The 20,000-nt window shown below is 35.5% G+C and overlaps 1 protein-coding gene across 1 annotated transcript in view; it reads right to left on the bottom strand.

Annotated features, from left to right (window-relative positions):
• LOC137635606 (dynein axonemal heavy chain 10-like) overlaps nucleotides 1-20,000 on the bottom strand; it is a 145,886-nt gene that overhangs the window by 113,786 nt on the left and 12,100 nt on the right. Inside the window, 4 exon segments of the mRNA XM_068368067.1 lie at nucleotides 1-57; nucleotides 2,457-2,539; nucleotides 3,550-3,686; nucleotides 9,034-9,291. The exon segment at nucleotides 1-57 is cut by the window's left edge and continues 168 nt beyond it. Coding sequence (XP_068224168.1) covers nucleotides 1-57; nucleotides 2,457-2,539; nucleotides 3,550-3,686; nucleotides 9,034-9,291 — 535 coding nt within the window.

The raw sequence follows: 20,000 nt of genomic DNA, 5'->3' as shown, positions 1-20,000 counted from the left end.
AAAGCCACCCTCCAGGACTTGAAGCCGTGGACCGTCCCCTGCCGCTTGAATGTAGGTCTATAGAAAAAAACGAGACGAATTTAATTTTCTCATTTTAACTTGTTAATTCTTGTGTCAAGTAATTTTTGAAGCAATGACTTATTTGTGAATGAGAAGTGTATTGTTTCTATTACATTTTGTTTTGTTGCCTTAGCTACTCTTCTAAACTGCCAGACATTGAAGTTTTATTTTGATTTTAGCATTATGCTATCATCGAAACGTTGTTTATTCAAATTGGCAGGAGCATTATGTTACCCTAGACCAGGTATGGGGAACCTGCTGCCTTAAGGCCGCATGTGGCCTTCTGGACCATCAAGTGCGGCCTTCTACGGCCTTTGATATATGTGCAGTATGTGTACTATATTTCCGCTTTGACGCTGAATATTGTGTGTTTGAAATCATTCTACTGTATGTACACACATACAAATATGTACACACAGACAATAGGAAAGTTGCGCTTAGTGGTGTACCTCCCAGAGAATGGAAGCAATTTTTCCTTGGATTCAATAAATCCTAATTTAATACAACCAGCAGTTTTTCCTTGTCAGCTGCAACAGCTGTTGTAGCTAACAAGGAAAAACTGCTAGTTGCAGTGAGTGAGTGATTTAACGTATAACGGACGAGAGAGTTCCTGTTTCGTCCATCTTCTCACTGTGATCTATGTTAGTTTTAAATGAGTCAACAGGTTCCAGATTTTGTACATAAAAATATTTTATTTGTGCTTTTTCTGATGAGTTTTGATTGTATGAAAAACAGCTTTCCTTAAGTAACCTTAATGCAAGGATAAGAGGAACAGATATTATAACAACTTCAATAAGCAATGTCACAAAGGAGGATTAAATTTTACATCCTTGTTATAATAAGTTATATACTGATGGTGTTCCAGCTATGATGGCTAAAAACTAAGGATTTATTGAACATCTTAGGAAAGCAAATAATTGATTATTTTCAATGAAAACAGCCGAGTGTGTTTAAACAGATACAATTTTTCACTGGGATGCATTTTTATGAGATGTGATTGCTTAAAAAGTACCTACTTGCCAATATACAATATTTGAAAAGGTTATATAGTTTATATTTATAAGCTATCTTTTCCAAAAGATTAATATTATTTTATTTATCACTTCAATACAAAGGACCTACTTGCTTAACTAAAGTAATTTGAAAATGACATGCTTTCAATATTATTCATTTATTTACGGTAGTTTGAAAACTACCCAAACTTGAATGAAATATTTTAAAATTTAGTTTTCAATATAATTCATTTACTGATTACTTGTATAAAAAGTACTTGATTCAAATATTTGAAATTGTAATGCTTTAAATTTTTATAAACCTGTCACTCTTTCTTTAGATTAATAATAAATTACTTGGAGGATAAAATATCCAACAAAATTCTATGCGGCCTTAAGGAGCATTGAGGAATTGCAAGATGGCCTTCATCCAAAAAAAGGGTTCCCCACCCCTACCCTAGAGTATCTAGAGCCTAGTTACTCTGGTAAACTTGCCGTTATAGTTATTAAACCCCTCTGTTTATAAAGAACGAGTCACCCTCTTGAAAAAAAAAAAAAATTAAGTTATAGAACGAAGGAAAAATAGAAATTAGTGGGGTTTTACTAAATGGCATCGCCTCTAGAGAGAATGAAAGCTGTAGGATGGAGGTAACCAGAAAGGGGAGATGCCATGTTAAAGGAATGAAAGTATTGGGTTAATAAATGAAAGTTATAGAACGAAAGTGAAAATATGAAACGGGGATTAAAAGCAGCTAGACTGAGACGCGTGGTGTCAGTGAAGAAGAAAGTACACGGAGTCAAGTGACGAAAAATATAAGGAAAACATAAATATTCTGTTATGAATAGTTGTGTGGGGTGTTTCCTTTTAGGATTGACTGTTACATTTGTGCAAAATTTGATGCATTCGTGCTAAAATTAGGATTATCTTTTTTAAATAAAACATTGTGTTACTGGGACACTGTGGCGAACAGTGAAGTGAAGTGTACGAGACATCAGAAACAGTGATGAGAATTCAAGGTAGCAATAACAATCAGCCTTGATATACGCATTGGATACTCACGTTCTTGTAGGCCTAGTTTTTTATGTGAAGATAAAATGGTATTTACATTTACAAATGGACATATATATATATATATATATATATATAGTTACATATGCCATCTTCTTACTTAGAATTTATTTCAAATCTTATTCTAAAAAGTTTTAACTGTTTTTTTTTTTTTCCATTCTAAATCTTCTTAATGGTTTCAAGTACATAAATATTAATTCATTCATAGGTTCTCCATTCTTAATCTTTTTATTGATTCCATGTATAAATGAACGAGTGTTAAAATGACAGATTTATCATAAGATCATTTAGAGAAGATTGAAACACCAAGTAACAGTCAAACAGGAGTCCCTTACCTCAACCTCAAGCTTAGGCCCATGATCTTCCTCTTCGTCCCCCTGGTCGACATCGTCGAATTTCCAGGAGAAAGTCGTTGTTCCTGGAACATCAATGCTGGAAGGTTATAGAAGCTATACCTACAATGCCTTAATTTCTTGCAGTAAACAACAACGTTTTCTACATAATTTTCCTTCATGTTTTGATCACGGTTTCATCTCGTTTAAAGTAAAGAAAAATATACTGATAAAATTTTTTCGGTGCTACTTTAGTATGCTATCTACTGTGCAATACTTGAACTACCCAAAAATACGGATCTACCGCCTTGTTTATTTCAGCAGGCGAATTACTTGCAAAATTCAATCTACAATTAGCCTTGTAAGGTGTGCTACCTTGTGTACTTGTTAAAAAAGTTTGCCTAATTAGTAAAGGGGAGTTGAAACAAGATGTAGACATCCGGTACATCTATGTGCAACACCATGATGGGTAATAATACAACGTGAGTGCAAAATAGGTTCATTAATTAATTAGGATGAATGGCCTGCGTACCGTAGTTTGAATGCTATTGTTTATATTCACAAGAATGGTATTTATGAAAAAACATTTTAAGTTGATCGTGGATCTGGGGCTCATTCTCAAGGGATAGAAAGATAAAAAATTATTATATTCAAGAAATAAAGAGGAGTTCCCACAGCAATGCTGAAGTCACACCTTGACCTTTTTTTTTAGAGGGTTTAGCGAAAATATTTAGATGATTTATTTCGGTAATTTTTACTATATACGAGATGTATTTATTATATACTGATTATATATTATCTTGAATTAATTAGAATTTCAACAATGCAACATCTTGGTTTTCTTACATCAGGAATAATGTAGAAAAAATTATAAATCTTTAAACAAAATTTAACCAAGTGGATCGCCATATAGATTAGAATATTATAGGTAAAAATAACATTTTAACAATGAAAAATAAATTCTATGAAAATCTATAAAGAAAATCTATTGAATACGCTTGGAATCCCATCCATTCATGTCTTGTGAACGACGCCCTTAACCTTTCCTTTTCTACACTTGCATTGAGAGGGAGACTACCAAGGCTGAGTCACATACCTGCAGCAGAGGAAAAGGGCGCGCCAACTGCCTGTTCATCCCAGTCTATGGCCCCTCCATCTTCGGCTTTCTCTTCGTCGTCAGCGTCGGGATGCCAGAAGAGAAGCAGACTGCCTTCCTTAGCCTCATCCAGGTATCTTAAAAATTTGAAAAACATATCAAACATTATTTTTCCCTGCAAGTGAGCAATTTTCAGGAAATAAACTCCAGGCCAGTCTAATAATGATACCTCAAATATTTCATCATAAATCTTTGTCGAATAGGCCTACTCTTTTAGATAAACAATGCTTTTTCTATATCAATTCATATACAGTTTATTCTGAATTTAATTTATCAAAGTCTATTCCTTTTGGAACCTTTCCTTCTTCCAGACATATGTTACACAACCGGGTCAACCACTAATGTGTGGCTTTACAGTATAGGGGTAGCCAGGGGGAAGAGGGATTCTCACCGGGCCCATCTCAGGGAAAAATATTAACTGAGAAAAAAATCTATACTAAAAGGTATTTGTGCTTATATATATATATATATATATACGTATATATATATATATATATATATATGTGTGTGTGTGTGTGCGTATGTGTATAGATATACCGTATATATGAGTGTACTAAAATATTACTTGATCCGATCTCAAACCTCTGAATAGTAAGGAACTTTACAAAGCCCAATAATGTTCAATGTGGAATCTCTCTCTCTCTCTCTCTCTCTCTCTCTCTCTCTCTCTCTCTCCTATGTTTCGAACAAATACGTACTCTTGCAAATTTAAAGAAAATTTAATTTGAAGGGAACGCTGACTAGTCGTTATTTCTAATAGCAAATTTATATTGAATAAATGAATTCTAGAAAATAGCACGATCCCTTGAAATAAAAGTTAAATCTAAAACAAAAGAAAGATTTTATGACCTCTCAATAGTATTTATAACGATACTGATTTATTATTGGGAAAACACGGTCTCTCAGTATAGTGAAAATTTTTACATAAAATCGTTCTCATTTATTTTATTCCAGATTAGTTAGGCAAAAGGTGTTGTTGCCATAGATGGCCTTAATTTTTGTATTGCCAGATTTACGTGGACGAATCAGTCTACTAATCATCCTTACGCACACGCACACAGATATATATATATATATATATATATATGTACCACTGTAGGCCTACACGGCTGAGGACTATAAAGCGCGAAGTAGATGATGAATGGAGACGACTGGCGAAATCTAACCGAGGCCCTTTGCATCAATAGGCTTACATCTAAAGATTAAAGAAGCTGAGGAAATATGAAGATTCCTGTAGGAAACACATTGACGCCACTAAGTATATCTCCTTTAATCAAAATTACATTAGAGAGAAGCTGTGTCCTAAAAGCATATATATATATATATATATATTCATATATATATATATATATATATAGATATATATATATATAAATATATATATATATATATATATATATCTATATATATATAAATTTTCTTCACTCAAGGTATTAGCTGTTTCATTGTAATTGTTTAGCGGTTACTTTCCACTTGGTAAGGGTAGAATAATCTCTATAGCTATGGTAAGCAGCTCTTCTAGGACACTCAAATATCAAACCAATGTTCTCTCTAGTCTTGTCGTGTCCTAGCCTCTGTACCATAGTCTTACACTGTCTTGGGGTAGTGTAATCTGGCTTGAGTTACACTCGGGCATACTATTCTATTTCATTTATCCTTAAAGGTTTAAGGTAAGGTTTAAAGGTCACTCGTGAATAGCAGAGTCTCGGGACTGTGACACGGCCCTAGCAAGCAGGACAATGCCCTAGATATGATGAGCGCCCAAACCCCCTCTCCCCCCAAGCTAGGATTGGGGAGGACCAGCCAGTGGCTGCTGATGACTCAGCAGGTATACCTATAGGCTCCCCCAAACCCCCATCCTTAGCTCACGAAAATGAGGTTGCAGACACTACAGGGGACTAACGAGTTCGTTCGGGACTTAAACCCCAGTCCGGTGATCACCAGCCGGGGACGTTTCCAATAGTTTTTATATGAAAGATCTATCTTACTGTTGTTACTGTTCTTGAATTACCTTATTTTAATTAATCACTACTTCTCTGGTAGTTTATTTATTTCCTTGATTACTTTCCTGGGTTATTTGTCCTGTTGGAGCCCTTGGGCTTAACCATCCTGTTTTTCCAAATTGGGTTTTAGCTTTGCGAATAATAATAATAATAATAATAATAATAATAATAATAATAATAATAATAATAATAATAATAATAATTCTTGTAACAATTTCGGTGATCAATCTATTCTGAAGCAATGTTTTAATTCTTTCATTCTACTTTGTTTCGAGTATTGTTCTCCAGTCTGGTCTTCAGCAGCTGATTCTCATCTTAATTTGTTGGACAGAAACTTACGGTCTATTAAATTTCTAATTCCTGGTCTAGATATTAATCTCTGGCTCCGTCGATTCATTTTTCCTTATGCATGTTGCATAAGATTTTTTATAATACTGACCGTCCTTAACATTCAGATCTTTCCGAACAGTACCATCCTGTTCGTAATACTAGGTATGCAGTTAATTCTAATAGGCAAGCCTTCTTCATCACGAGGCACAATACCACACAGTATTCTAAAAGTTTTATTCCAGCTGTGACCAAATTGTGGAATGTTCTTGCTAATCGAGTTGTTGAATCGGCAGAATTTCAACAGTTCAAACTTGCAGCAAATATTTTATGTCGAACATACTGACATAAGTTTCTTTATATAGTTTATATGTAAAAGATCTCTTTAAATGTTGTTATTATTCTTAAGATATTTTATTTTAACCGTTCATTACTTTTCATAAAGTTTATCTATTTACTTATTTCCTTTCTCCTCTGGGCTACTTTTCTCTGTTGGTGCCCTTGGGCTTATAGCATCCTGCTTTTCCAACTAGGGTTGTAACTTAGCTAGAAGTAGTAGTAGTAAAAATCATAATAATAATAATAATTATGATAATAATAATAATAATAATAATAATAATAATAATAACGTGTCTAACTACATATATATGTATATATATATATATATATATATATATGTATATATATATATATATATATATATTTCATGTCAAGCCCTAGGGGGAAAGGGAGTAGCCATACCCTGGTGAGAGCGAGTACCTCGAGAGGTACACTAGGACAACCACACTCTCCCATAAACTGCCGAACTAGCGGGTTGTAGTTAGGAAAAAGGAAGAGGTGACAAGGATCGAAACTGTGTGTGTGTATGTGCGTGCAAATATCTAAATATTTAGACGTCATTTTTGACGGTTCGGGTACACTAGTTAGTGAATATTAACCGAACAAAGACTTTTTCTAAAATCGATAGAGTGAACTCATTCCCACTTATTAAATCTTGAGTTTACATTCATAATTTTTAAATTAAAATACCTGGAAGGTATGAAGTATCATTATTCATTGGGGCCAATTAACTGACATATAAGAACTTTTTATTCAATAAGATTTGGAGATTGAAAACTGTCTTGGAGTAATGGACTCTAAATACAGTAGTATAAATAAAATACGCACTGCATTAAAACGTTCTGCATTTAGTGCTGTCGAAGCAAGTGTTGATAATATTTCATAAAATTCTTTTAACAGTTAATTGGTCTTAGTGTTTCTATTATAATATGATCGACCTGCATGTAATATAGTTAAATGTAAAGTAGAGAGGCGTTGCAAATCAAAATTTCAAGTAATGAAAGAGTATTAATTGCTTTTATGCATGGCTTTTATTCTAGCCTTGAAGTTTTTCTTAAATTTCCAATAATTGTCAGTTCGAATGAGTAGTTATACGATAGGTCGAATCAAATGGAACTATAAAGATAACAATATAATGAAAAATAAATGTAAAAAAAAATCTCTTTTCGGAATATTTTGTATATTTTTTTAAATGGGAGTGTAAAAAAAATGTGTTGGTTGAACCCTGATTTGAAAGAATTGCGGAAAAGTAGATATCGTAGAAGAATCAAATGAATAAACATGATATATGTATATATATATATATATATATATATAGATAGATAGATAGATAGATAGATAGATAAATAAGTGTGTGTGTATGTATGTATTCATGTATGTGTTTGTGTGTGTTCTTTGCTTGCATGCGTTTATAAATTAAATACGAAGGGTTATTTCTAGTTTTCGAAAGGACCATCTCCATTCATCTTCAGATTATTGTACAAATGGCTGAAAAAGTAAAAATTAAAGACACAATTAAAGGCTTCATTAACAATAAAAGAACCATTACAGTTGGAACGAAAATGGAATCCTTCATGAAGATCTTTATACATCCATAGCAACCTATTAACTCTTCTTGCATTATTCTTGATGAAATTATTAAAAAACAGTTCTAATCAAAAGTGCTTTGACGAATATCTCCCTTTGAGGACCAAGACATGGCCTTCCACTCCCGTCTGTGTATGGTCTTTCTATGCCAGTCTATACCCGCAAATTTTCTTATCTCGACTATCCATCGTCTTCTCTTCCTTGCCCTAATTCTCTTGCAATCTTTAGGGACCCATTCTGTTATTCTTAATGTCCATCTATTATCTGTCATTCTCATTAAACGACCTGCCCATATCCATTTCTTTTTTCTTGCATGTTAGAATACCCTCTACATTAGTTTGCTCTCGAATCCATATTCAACTTTTTTTGGTCTTTAAGTGTCTCTGCAATTTCATTGAACGTTATTTTAGTTTTACTCATATATATTTTCCGTCCTATATTTGTGCCTCCTCCATTTAAATCTTTTACAATCTTTTGTAATTCCTTCCATGATTCAATAAACAGAACTATGTCATCTGCAAATCATAATTTGTTAATGTATTCCACTTAAATGTTAATTCCTACATTTTCCTAATCTAAATTCTTAAAATCTTTTAAGCACACTGTGAATAATTTAGGAAAAATGTAGTCTCCCTGTCTAACTCTTTTCTCAATCGGAATTTTCTTAGTATCTTTATGTAGTTTAAGGATTGCTGTACTTCCCGTATAGATATCTTGAAGTGTTCTAACATAAGATTCATCTATCCCTTGTCTATGAAGTCCTTTCATTACCGCTGAAGTTTTAACAGAATCAAAAGCTTTCTTATAGTCTATAAATACTAAACATAGTGGTTTGTCATTTTTCCATTAGGTCCTTAATTATATGGGTATGGTCAGTTGTTGAATACCCGTTTCTAATACCTGCCGGCTCTCTTGGTTGATTAAAGTCTACCTGCCTTTCTATTTGGCCTAACATGATCTTTATAAATCTTCTATAAATTACCGAGAGTAAACTTATTGGGCCGTAATTTTTCCGGTCTTTTGTATCTCCTTTTTTTTAGAATAAGTATAATGATGAAGTTTTTACAAGCTGTGGGTACACCGCATTCTTGCAAAACATTTTGTGCAAAATTCAGCGAGTTTTACTACTTTAAAATTTCCTCCCTCTATTATTAACTAAATTGTTAACCCAATTTCTCCTGTTGATTCGCCTCTTTTCTTGTCTTTTAATGCTTTCTTTACTCCTCCTACTGTTACTTTTGGTATTAGCTCAGGTATTTTGTGATTTCTATTGGGAAAGTTATTTCTTATATCACTATTGTATGGAATTGCATACACATTCTCTGCAATTTCTATCACTCCATCTCTTTTGTAGATATTTCCATTTTCATTCTTTAAAGCAAGCATCTGTTGAAGCCCTGTTCCAGTTGCTCTTTTCCTCATGTAGCTGGAAGTAAATATTTTGTATTGCTAAACCATATACATATACATATATATGTATATATATATATATATATATGTGTGTGTGTGTGTGTGTGTGTATATATATATATATATATACATGCGTGTAATTATATATATATGTATATATATATATATATATATACATATATATACAGTATACCATACTAGGCAGTATATCTTAGCAATCCATGTTTGCCAACGGTTATATAAGCGGATGAGCATCTTGGTGGAGTAACAAAGACTTTGGGTGTGGAGGAAATACCACCCTAAATCTCGATGAAGTCATTGGCAGCAGGATGCCGGATTAGGTTTAAGGCGATAGACAAGTTTTCTTTTCGGCTTTTACTCCTGATGCCTGACGGATGATCTTACTAGAATTAGTATGGACCAGCGAGGGTCACTTGCTTTAGTAAGAAAGGCACTGCGCATCACAAGGAACTGGCTATCCTTTGATGAATCTAGCCAATGAATCCTCTATGGATTTAGTCAATCTATGGAAAGCGAAAATGAAGGAATGGTCCCCAATCCTGGGTGTAGCGGGGTATTAAGAATCTCCCGGTTTATAAATACCAAAGAAAAGTTGAAAATTGTTAATTGGAATGTTAGAACCATGACTCCGATTGGGAAATTACCGCAAGTGGAAAACAAATTTATGAAATATAGTTTGGATATCTTGGCTCTAACTGAAACACGTTGTAAGGGGATTGGTAAAGAAATCTTACACCAAGGCAATATATATATATATATATATATATAGGATATATATAAAAATTTCCTCAGGAAGAACAGATGGAGATAGGAATGATGATGTCACCAAGGGCAGAAAAGACGTTAACAGAATGGAGAGGTGTATGTAGAAAATTATTACTTGCAAAGTTTGAATCAAAGCAGTGTACTGTGAGTATTATAGTTTGCTATGCACCAACAAATGATTCTCCTGAAGAAAGAAAAGATGAATACTATGAATAGCTGCAAAGTGTATTAGATAAGATCCCAGAGAGAGATAAGAAAATTTTGATTGGTGACTTCAAGGCTAAAGAGAATGTGATGGGTGTTGAGGGTCTTGGCGAAGTTGCAAATGAAAATGAGGCACACTTTATCAGTTTTTGTTCAACAAACAATCTTTTTTATTGGAGGTACTCTTTTCCAGCACAAGTACATCCACAAATATACATGGACTTCAAATAGATCACGATAACCAACGTCTATTTACTGACTTACGACCGTTTATAATAGAGTGCGTAAAATCGAATATGATACCATGCTCCCACTGATGGAAAAGACTATAACTGTTAAAGACAAATCTCCTTGGTTCGATGGAGAGGGAAAAAAGACGCAAATAAAGTGGAATCTGTTAAAAACTGAAAGTACATGGGTAGCATACAAAACTGCTATGTGTCAATACAACTACCTACTAAGAAGGAAAAAGGTGAATACTACAAGAGAAAGATCCGCCAATTAGCAAGACATAAATAAGTTATATCGTCTCCTAAATGGTATAATGGGAAATGTAAACAGAAAAAGCTACCTGATGGATACAGTGACAAGGAGCTAGTAAATAATTTTCTAGTATTCTTTAAAAACAAAATTAGAAATATAACCAGGTCATTTGTAAATATTCAACATCAGAATAATGATACACCAGATACACAGATAAAATTAATGAGATTTGACAACATAACACAAAACGACATCACCAAGATTATCAAGAGAGTAAAGAAAACAAACTGCACGATCGATCCCATGCCAATATCTGTAGTAATTGGAGAGAGAAACTTTTCTAGTCTAGCCGAAATAATTATGAGAATAACAAATGCAAGCATTGATGAATGTAAATTTTCCAAATCTGAAAAAAAAATGGCTATAGTCACACCAGTTCTGAAAAGTGCTCTGGATTTTCAGGAATTAAGCTCATATACACATATTTTGAATCTATCCTTTGTTTTAAAAGTGCTAGAATATGTAATTCTTGAACAACTAGTCAGTCACTTAGAAGTAATTAGAAGCTTTGCCTGACAACCAATCTGCTTACAGAAAACTATACTCTACAGAGACAGCCATCTGCTCTGTTGTAAATGATATGCTGAAAATGGTGGATGAAAATAAATGTGGTATTTTAATATTACTTGATCTTAGTGCTGCTTTTGATACAGTTGTGCATGAACTGCTACTAAATGATCTACTATTCATCGGCACCGAAGATCAAACTTTCAAATGCCTGAATAGTCCAGTAAATCTACCATTTGACCTAGGACAAATTGCCAGAAAAATGAAATTACTTGCAATGACTTTTAATTATCATGCTAAAAGAAATATCAAAAATGTAGAAATATATATTTGGTGGAACATGGTGAAATATGCAATTCAAGGTAGCCATTGTCGAAATATCTGTTTTTGATTATATTGCCAAAAGTAATAGAGCTAGAATTATGAAAATGGTGTCTATACCCATGTTTTCATGGTCGAAGAATCATTTGAGACTAATTTCAGGGAGCTGTCATGATTACATCATAATGAATTCAATATGGCTGCCATGGTTGGTACGCAAAAACTGAAAATCGCAATAACTTCGACAGTATCCTACCGAAGACAACAATCTTGGTGTCTATTTATAGGTTTTCATGGTAAATGAGTCTATTTATCTATAATGCAGGTGTCAGTTTGTTGAAATTGAAACCAAGGCATGCCAGTTAATTCTCCTTAAATGTAGGTTCACATGCCCAAGATATCACGATCATCATCTGAAGTCTCGTCAGTGTTCTCCAAGTTCATGTTCTCACAGATCCCCCTGCATTCACTGCAGGCTGGTGTACAGTCAAGACCCAGTCGTCTGCACCCACAACGTTTTCCGCACCCTGTCTTGCATTTGCATCTTACCACTTCCAATAGTGATTTTGGAGCAACGTCCAAATCAGTCATAAGGGGGAACATTTTTCCTTCGATGATCTTCCACCCCCAATTTTCAGCATTCAGGCTGTTACCCTTCCACGCCTGAACTTGGTGGAAAACACGGAAACTGTGGTACTTTACTGCCCCTGAAGTTGGTGGCAATGATTTGGGGTGAATAACTTTTTTGCTAGTGGCAACTAATTCTTGAAACCTGTGGTGTCTCAGTGAATCCAGATTGCCATCTGGTTTTGCCTTGTACACACAAAGCATAGCTTTCTCCCCTGCCTGAATTATTTCATCCTCGCTGGAATCATAGTTGCCAAACACCTTAGCAAGGTCACAAAAGTATTCACTGTCCTGTGCCAACTTCAGTGCCACACCCTTTCCATAACCAAAGACACGTGAAGTTGTATCACAGCCAAGGAATGCATGGACAAAAAGAATGCTATTGCAAAGATCATCTCCAAGTTTCTGACATACATGTCCAATGTTCAGAAGTTGCTCCTTTTTTCCCTTTTTAGGCTCCGGCCTCCAGAACATATTATACTTCACATTCTTAGTATGATAACATAGAAGGACAAGAAGATCTGTATCATCTCCAACGAGAATAACATTACACTGCGACACAACCTTTATTGCGGTCTGGACAATAAGTAGATCAGCATCATCTTTTGCGTGGTGAACTTCACAACCAGCAGCTTCAAGGGAATCACCAAGCAAATTAATGAAACGTTGCTTGTTTTCATCATTTGATAGGAATTCCTCTTTTTTGATCTTGAGCGACATCTGAGTTTGAAAATTGACTGCTCTTCCTTGGCGCGTTCCTAGGCGTCTTTGATGGGTACTATCTTTCGTTGATGGCCCACTGGTGTAACCATCAAAAACGATGACTGCCTTTCCATAACGTTTCTTCACATATGACGTGTACCTTTGAAGGATCGACTTATAGGTGTCTCCAATTTGCCATGGAATCCTGTGAAGTAGGGCACCACCATCGAGTACATATTGGCAATTGGAAGGTTTGTCCGGACGATCATCCTGTGGGATCAAATCCCAAATAGCTTTTGCAAGGGCTGGTTTGTTGGCTTTAAGCTGAACGTGCCTGGTCTCAAACAGAGCTGGTGGATAAGAGCATAGTTCATACTGAAAGGCATCCAGCAGATCTGTAGCCTGTGTTCCGGCGATCACCAGTCTCTGAAACAGTAGCTGGGGATCGATGTTCACTTTCTCCCCATCAATTTTGATAGTTGACTTTGATTCTGGTGTTATAACCTGATTTCGTTTCCGAAATACATATTGATTAACAATATTTCCTGTCATATCCTCAAGAATTTTCTGTCCAACTTCCTTGGCTAACTCTACATTAACGTCCTCTCTAGTAGCTACCCCTGTCACAATATTTTGCAATGACATACTTTCTTCAAATGGATTCCTTTCTGCCAGTATTGAAACGAGTTTGTTGGTATCGGCTATGTCCTTTGCCTGACGTGCCTTTGACAGATCTTTATGCTGCTCACTTGTTGCATACTTAACTGAAGTCAGTTGCTGCATGGCATCATTGAAAGCATTCAGATCCTGCTTCGCCCTGTTCTCGGGTCTGGAGCTACCCTGCTGGGAGTTATCCCTCGAAAGGCTTGAGAAAACTTCGGAAAAGGAGTTTCTTCCTTTGGTTTGCGGCTAGAGAAGGAAGATAATAAACCTTTCTTGCCGTTTCCGAAACCATATCTTGGTTGGCCTTTGGGTAACGCCGAAGAAAACTCTCTAATCAACTCTATTGAATCAGAGAGGAAGACAGAGATGTAAAATGCACTTCCTATAGACTAACCTTACGCATTTCAAATAATGTTCAGTGGAGAACCACTCGGCCTCTTCCTTTAAAAGCATTTCAAATAATGTTCAGTGGAGAACCACTCGGCCTCTTCCTTTAAAAGCATTTCAAATAATGTTCAGTGGAGAACCACTCGGCCTCTTCCTTTAAAAGCATTTCAAATAATGTTCAGTGGAGAACCACTCGGCCCCTTCCTTTAAAAGCATTTCAAATAATGTTCAGGTATTTTATTCTTCATGAATCATAGTTTTCATCAAAATCTAAAACGGATCAACATATTCAAGTCGTTCAATATATCAAAAAGAAAATAACAACGCGAGACCACTTTGCACGGCAACTTCTTAGATGAAAAAAAAAGCTCAGAGGATATTCAAAATAAGGCAGGAATTACAAGCAGGATTCTACAAGGCTCAAAGGGGTTCCCTTTTTCCGGAACTGGGTGGTGGATTTGTGTGTGTGAAAATCACCAAGCATCCAAAAGGAAGTGTTAGTTACAATGGATTGAAATGTGACAGAAGAAAATTTCTACAGCTGTCAAATACACAAATGAAATATTTGATAGAATGCATTTACACATTTTCTATTACAATGATTATTTTTCGAATGATTACTTTCATAACGCCATTTTATGGACAGTTTATCCAAGATTGTATTTCATAATACATTAGGTCATAGCCAAAAACAAGTTCCCATACATAACGCTTCCGGGATTTTTGTTTTAACTTATTCTTCCGGGATAACTTTGGGAAAATTATAGGCGACTGCACAACATGACATTGGCCTCGCCTGAGCACATTGGGGAAATTTTGTGGAGAGTCCTCATAACTACTACATGTGAAAGCTCAATAATCATTCACATAGACACCAAGTTTGCTGTCTTTGGTGGGATTCTGTAAAAGTTACTGCGATTTTCAGTTTTTTCGTGCTTACCACGGCAACCATATTGAATTCATTATGATGTAATCATCACAAATCCCTAAGATTGGTCTCATATGATTCCTTGACCATGAAAACATGGGTATGGATATCATTTTCATAAGTCTAGCTCTATTACTTTTGTCAGTATAGGCAAAAACAGAAATTTTAGTAATGGCTACCTTAATTTGCATATTTTACCATGTTCCACCAAATATATTTTTCTACATTTTTGATATATCATGTGGCAGGTCTAACTTACACATATGAAAGTGGTTTCGTTTTTCTGGCAATTTGTCCTGGGTCACCCCCTATTTTGGGCTAGATTTACTGGACTAGAAAGACTACTTGGTTGGTAAAAATTACTGAGTAAAAATTGGAAACTCTTATTCAGCATATGTACCTTTAAAAAGAGGGGTACCCCAGGGGAGTGTATTTGGCCAAATCTTATTCTGCATCTATACTATTGGTCTATCGAAAATAATACAAAGGCATGGTGTGAAGTTCAAACTATTTGCGGATGACGCACAATTTTACTTCTCCATAAATGATGTAGACGACACTACCGAAACTCTAAACCGAATCCCTGATAGTGTTAGAGAATGGATGACAATCATACAACTAAAATTAAATGAGAACAAAATTGAGTTTATTGTGGTGGGAAAGAGAAACACTGTGAGAAGCTTGGGTTATATTCAAATAAACATAAATAATGACTCAGTGCCGACATCTAGTAAAGTTCGTGATCTAGGCGTATTTCTTGACTGCAACTTGTCTCTCATTGCCCAAATAAATAATGTAGTAAACACTGCTGGTTATCATCTAAGAAATATTGCTTTTTTAAAAAAGTACCTTGATGAATATTCTGTAAAGAAACTTGTGATAAACTGTGTGATTACCAGAATTGACTACTGGAACTTCATCTACTACAATCTACCAATAGTACAACTTAAGAAATTACAAAACAAAATAAACAGAGGAGCAAGACTGATAAAAGGTGCCCCACCTACAGAAAGGATCACTCCTATACTAATAGATCTACATCGGCTTCCGATTAAAGCGAGAACTGAATTTAAAATATGTATAATAACCCACCAAGTTATCAGAACCTGTCGTCCAAAATATCTAAGAGAATTGCTACATATTGTGCAACCAACAAATCGTCTTGCCACGAGAATAGTTACAGATGGTTTCAAACTATCAAAACCTAGATACATGTCTATTGTAGGCTCTAGAGTCTTTAAATATGCGGCCCCATAGACTATACAATAGGCTCCCACGAGACAAGCGAATAATTGAAGATATTAGGGCTTTCAAGAGAAAATTGAAGACCTTATTTTGTGAGTGTTTTGACAGTGATGATCAAACAGTAAGTGAACAATACGTATTGTGAAATGTTAAATTTTCCCGAATGATCATCATAAAACAACCTGTAGAGAGTAGGGTTCCCCTGCTGTACAGGACCAGATAAGCAGCCCTTAAAGTAAAGTAAGTAAAAAATTTAAGAGAGAAGGAGGACTCTAAGAAATGTAAGAAGCCACAAAGGTGCAGATGTTGGAAGTGATAACCAGCTCCTCATTGCCACACTGAAATTAAAACTGAAAGCACCCAAAAGAAATGTAGATATAATACCTAGGTTTGATACAAGTAAGCTTGTAGAAGATGGGCACAGAGAAACATTTGAAATTGAAAGTAGGAATCGATTTGCAGTCTTAGACTTTAAGAGACGAAGAGCAGACAATTAATGAAGAATGTTGTGATATAAAGAGCATATATCAGTCAATTTGTAGTGAAGTTTTGGTACATGTAGTTACAAGGAGAAAATCTTGGATACCAAATGATACTTGGGATACAAAGGAGACAAAGGCAGATATTGATTGTTCAAAATTTTCGAGGATGTAATGAAAATTACAAGGTAGAGCATGCTAAGTATTCCAGTATTGATAGTGAAGTCAAAAGAAAAGCCAAGAATGACTGGAGAAAATATTTAAACAGGAAAGCAGATGAGGCTGACAAAGCTATGAATTCAGGGAGTGGCTATGGTGTAAGAATAGCTCACAGAATTATTAATGAAATCTCTACTGGGGCAAAGAAGAAGAAGCATATACCCATCAAAAAGATTGATGGATCTATTATAAAAACAGGAGATGAAGAAAGACAATGTTAGATGGAACACTTTAGTGAGGTCATGAATAGGAAATATGAAGGGAATAATTTGATTGATATACCTAAAGCTGATGAAGACCTTGATGTGCCCATGAATGAATTCAGTGTGTTTGAGGTCAAAGCTATCATTAAAACTAAAAAGATGAAAATCCGCTGGATACGATGGAATAACTGCTGAAATGATATTGGCTGAAGATGAAGTGACTCCCAGAATACTTAAAAGATTATTTTGTAGAATGTGGCGTGAAGAGGCAAAATTTGATGAATGGGAGCTAGGAGTGTTGGTGAAAATGACAAAAAAGGAGATCTGACTGACTGCAATAATTACAAAGGCTCCAAATTTACGTCAATTGCCATGAACATATATAGTATGCTCATTCTAAAGAGAAAAGAGAGAAAGATTGATGAAAAGCTGATAAATGAACAAGCAGGATTTAGAAAAGGTAGAAGTTGCACTGACAAAATATTCACTTTAAGACGTGTGGTACAGCAATGTGTAGAATATAGAAATCCATTTTTGATGACATTTGTGGACTATGAAAAAGCCTTTGATAATGTGCACTGCCCAATTTTGTGGAGATCCTGCGTTATTATGGAGTTCCTTTTAAATATTTAAATTTAATTAAGTCTCTTCATAAGCATAGCAAGTGCAAATTTAATGTTAGTGGAGTCATATCGAATGAATTTCCAGTGATCAGTGGAGTACTCCAAGGGAATGTGTTGCCACCTATGTTGTTTATACTCCTCGTGGATTTTATAATGCATAAAACAGTTGGGGAGGGTGGAGAAGGATTGGACTGCATTGGTAACAGGAAATTAACAGACCAAGAATATGCTGTGAAGCTCTCCTTATTAGCAAAACTCCACAGACTTGCAAAGCTTGCTTACCAGAATGCAGGAAATATTACATGAGGTTGGGGTCAAGATAAATAAAAGAAAGACAGAAATGATAAGAACAGAATATGCAATGGAGGGTGAAATATCATTGGAAGAAAAAAGGATCAATGATGTGGAATCATTGAAATATTTAGGAACATTCATCTCTAATACAGGATCTTTAGAATTGGAGTTTATTGACAAATTGATAAAAGCAAATCAGACAATGGCTAGGTTAAGTAAAATTTGGAAAACAAATCGCCTGAAACTACATATAAAATCAGGTTATATATATATATATATATATATATATATATATATATATATATATATATATATAAATATATATATATATATATATATATATATATATATATATATATATATATATATATATATATATATATACATACATCATACATATACCAAAGGCACTTCCCCCAATTTTGGGGGGTAGCCGACAACAACAAGAAACAAAACAAAAAGGGGACCTCTACTCTCTACGTTCCTCCAGCCTAACCAGGGACTCAGCCGAGTTCAGCTGGTACTGCTAGGGTGCCACAGCCCAACCTCCCACATTTCCACCACAGATGAAGCTTCATACTGCTGAGTCCCCTACTGCTGCTACCTCCGCGGTCATCTAAGGCACCGGAGGAAGCAGCAGGGCCTACCGGAACTGCGTCACAATCGCTCGCCATTCATTCCTATTTCTAGCACGCTCTCTTGCCTCTCTCACATCTATCCTCCTATCACCCAGAGCTTTCTTCACACCATCCATCCACCCAAACCTTGGCCTTCCTCTTGTACTTCTCCCATCAACTCTTGCATTCATCACCTTCTTTATCAGACAGCCATTTTCCATTCTCTCAACATGGCCAAACCACCTCAACACATTCATATCCACTCTAGCCGCTAACTCATTTCTTACACCCGTTCTCACCCTCACCACTTCGTTCCTAACCCTATCTACTCGAGATACACCAGCCATACTCCTCAGACACTTCATCTCAAACACATTCAATTTCTGTCTCTCCATCACTTTCATTCCCCACAACTCCGATCCATACATCACAGTTGGTACAATCACTTTCTCATATAGAACTCTCTTTACATTCATGCCCAATCCTCTATTTTTTACTACTCCCTTAACTGCCCCCAACACTTTGCAACCTTCATTCACTCTCTGACGTACATCTGCTTCCACTCCACCATTTGCTGCAACAACAGACCCCAAGTACTTAAACTGATCCACCTCCTCAAGTAACTCTCCATTCAACATGACATTCAACCTTGCACCACCTTCACTTCTCGTACATCTCATAACCTTACTCTTACCCACATTAACTCTCAACTTCCTTCTCTCACACACCCTTCCAAATTCTGTCACTAGTCGGTCAAGCTTCTCTTCTGTGTCTGCTACCAGTACAGTATCATCCGCAAACAACAACTGATTTACCTCCCATTCATGATCATTCTCGCCTAACAGTTTTAATCCTCGTCCAAGCACTCTAGCATTCACCTCTCTCACCACTCCATCAACATACAAGTTAAACAACCAGGGCGACATCACACATCCCTGTCTCAGCCCCACTCTCACCGGAAACCAATCGCTCACCTCCTTTCCTATTCTAACACATGCTTTACAACCTGTGTAGAAACTTTTCACTGCTTGCAATAACCTTCCACCAACTCCATATAACCTCATCACATTCCACATTGCTTCCCTATCAACTCTATCATATGCTTTCTCCAGATCCATAAACACAACATACACCTCCTTACCTTTTGCTAAATATTTCTCGCATATCTGCCTAACTGTAAAAATCTGATTCATACAACCCCTACCTCTTCTAAAACCACCCTGTACTTCCAAGATTGCATTCTCTGTTTTATCCTTAATCCTATTAATCAGTATTCTACCATACACTTTTCCAACTACACTCAACAAACTAATACCTCTTGAATTACAACACTCATGCACATCTCCCTTACCCTTATATAGTGGTACAATACATGCA

Source organism: Palaemon carinicauda, chromosome 3 (assembly GCF_036898095.1).
Source record: "Palaemon carinicauda isolate YSFRI2023 chromosome 3, ASM3689809v2, whole genome shotgun sequence".
Lineage (NCBI taxonomy): Eukaryota > Metazoa > Arthropoda > Malacostraca > Decapoda > Palaemonidae > Palaemon > Palaemon carinicauda.
This window is presented reverse-complemented; position numbering and strand designations above follow the sequence as displayed.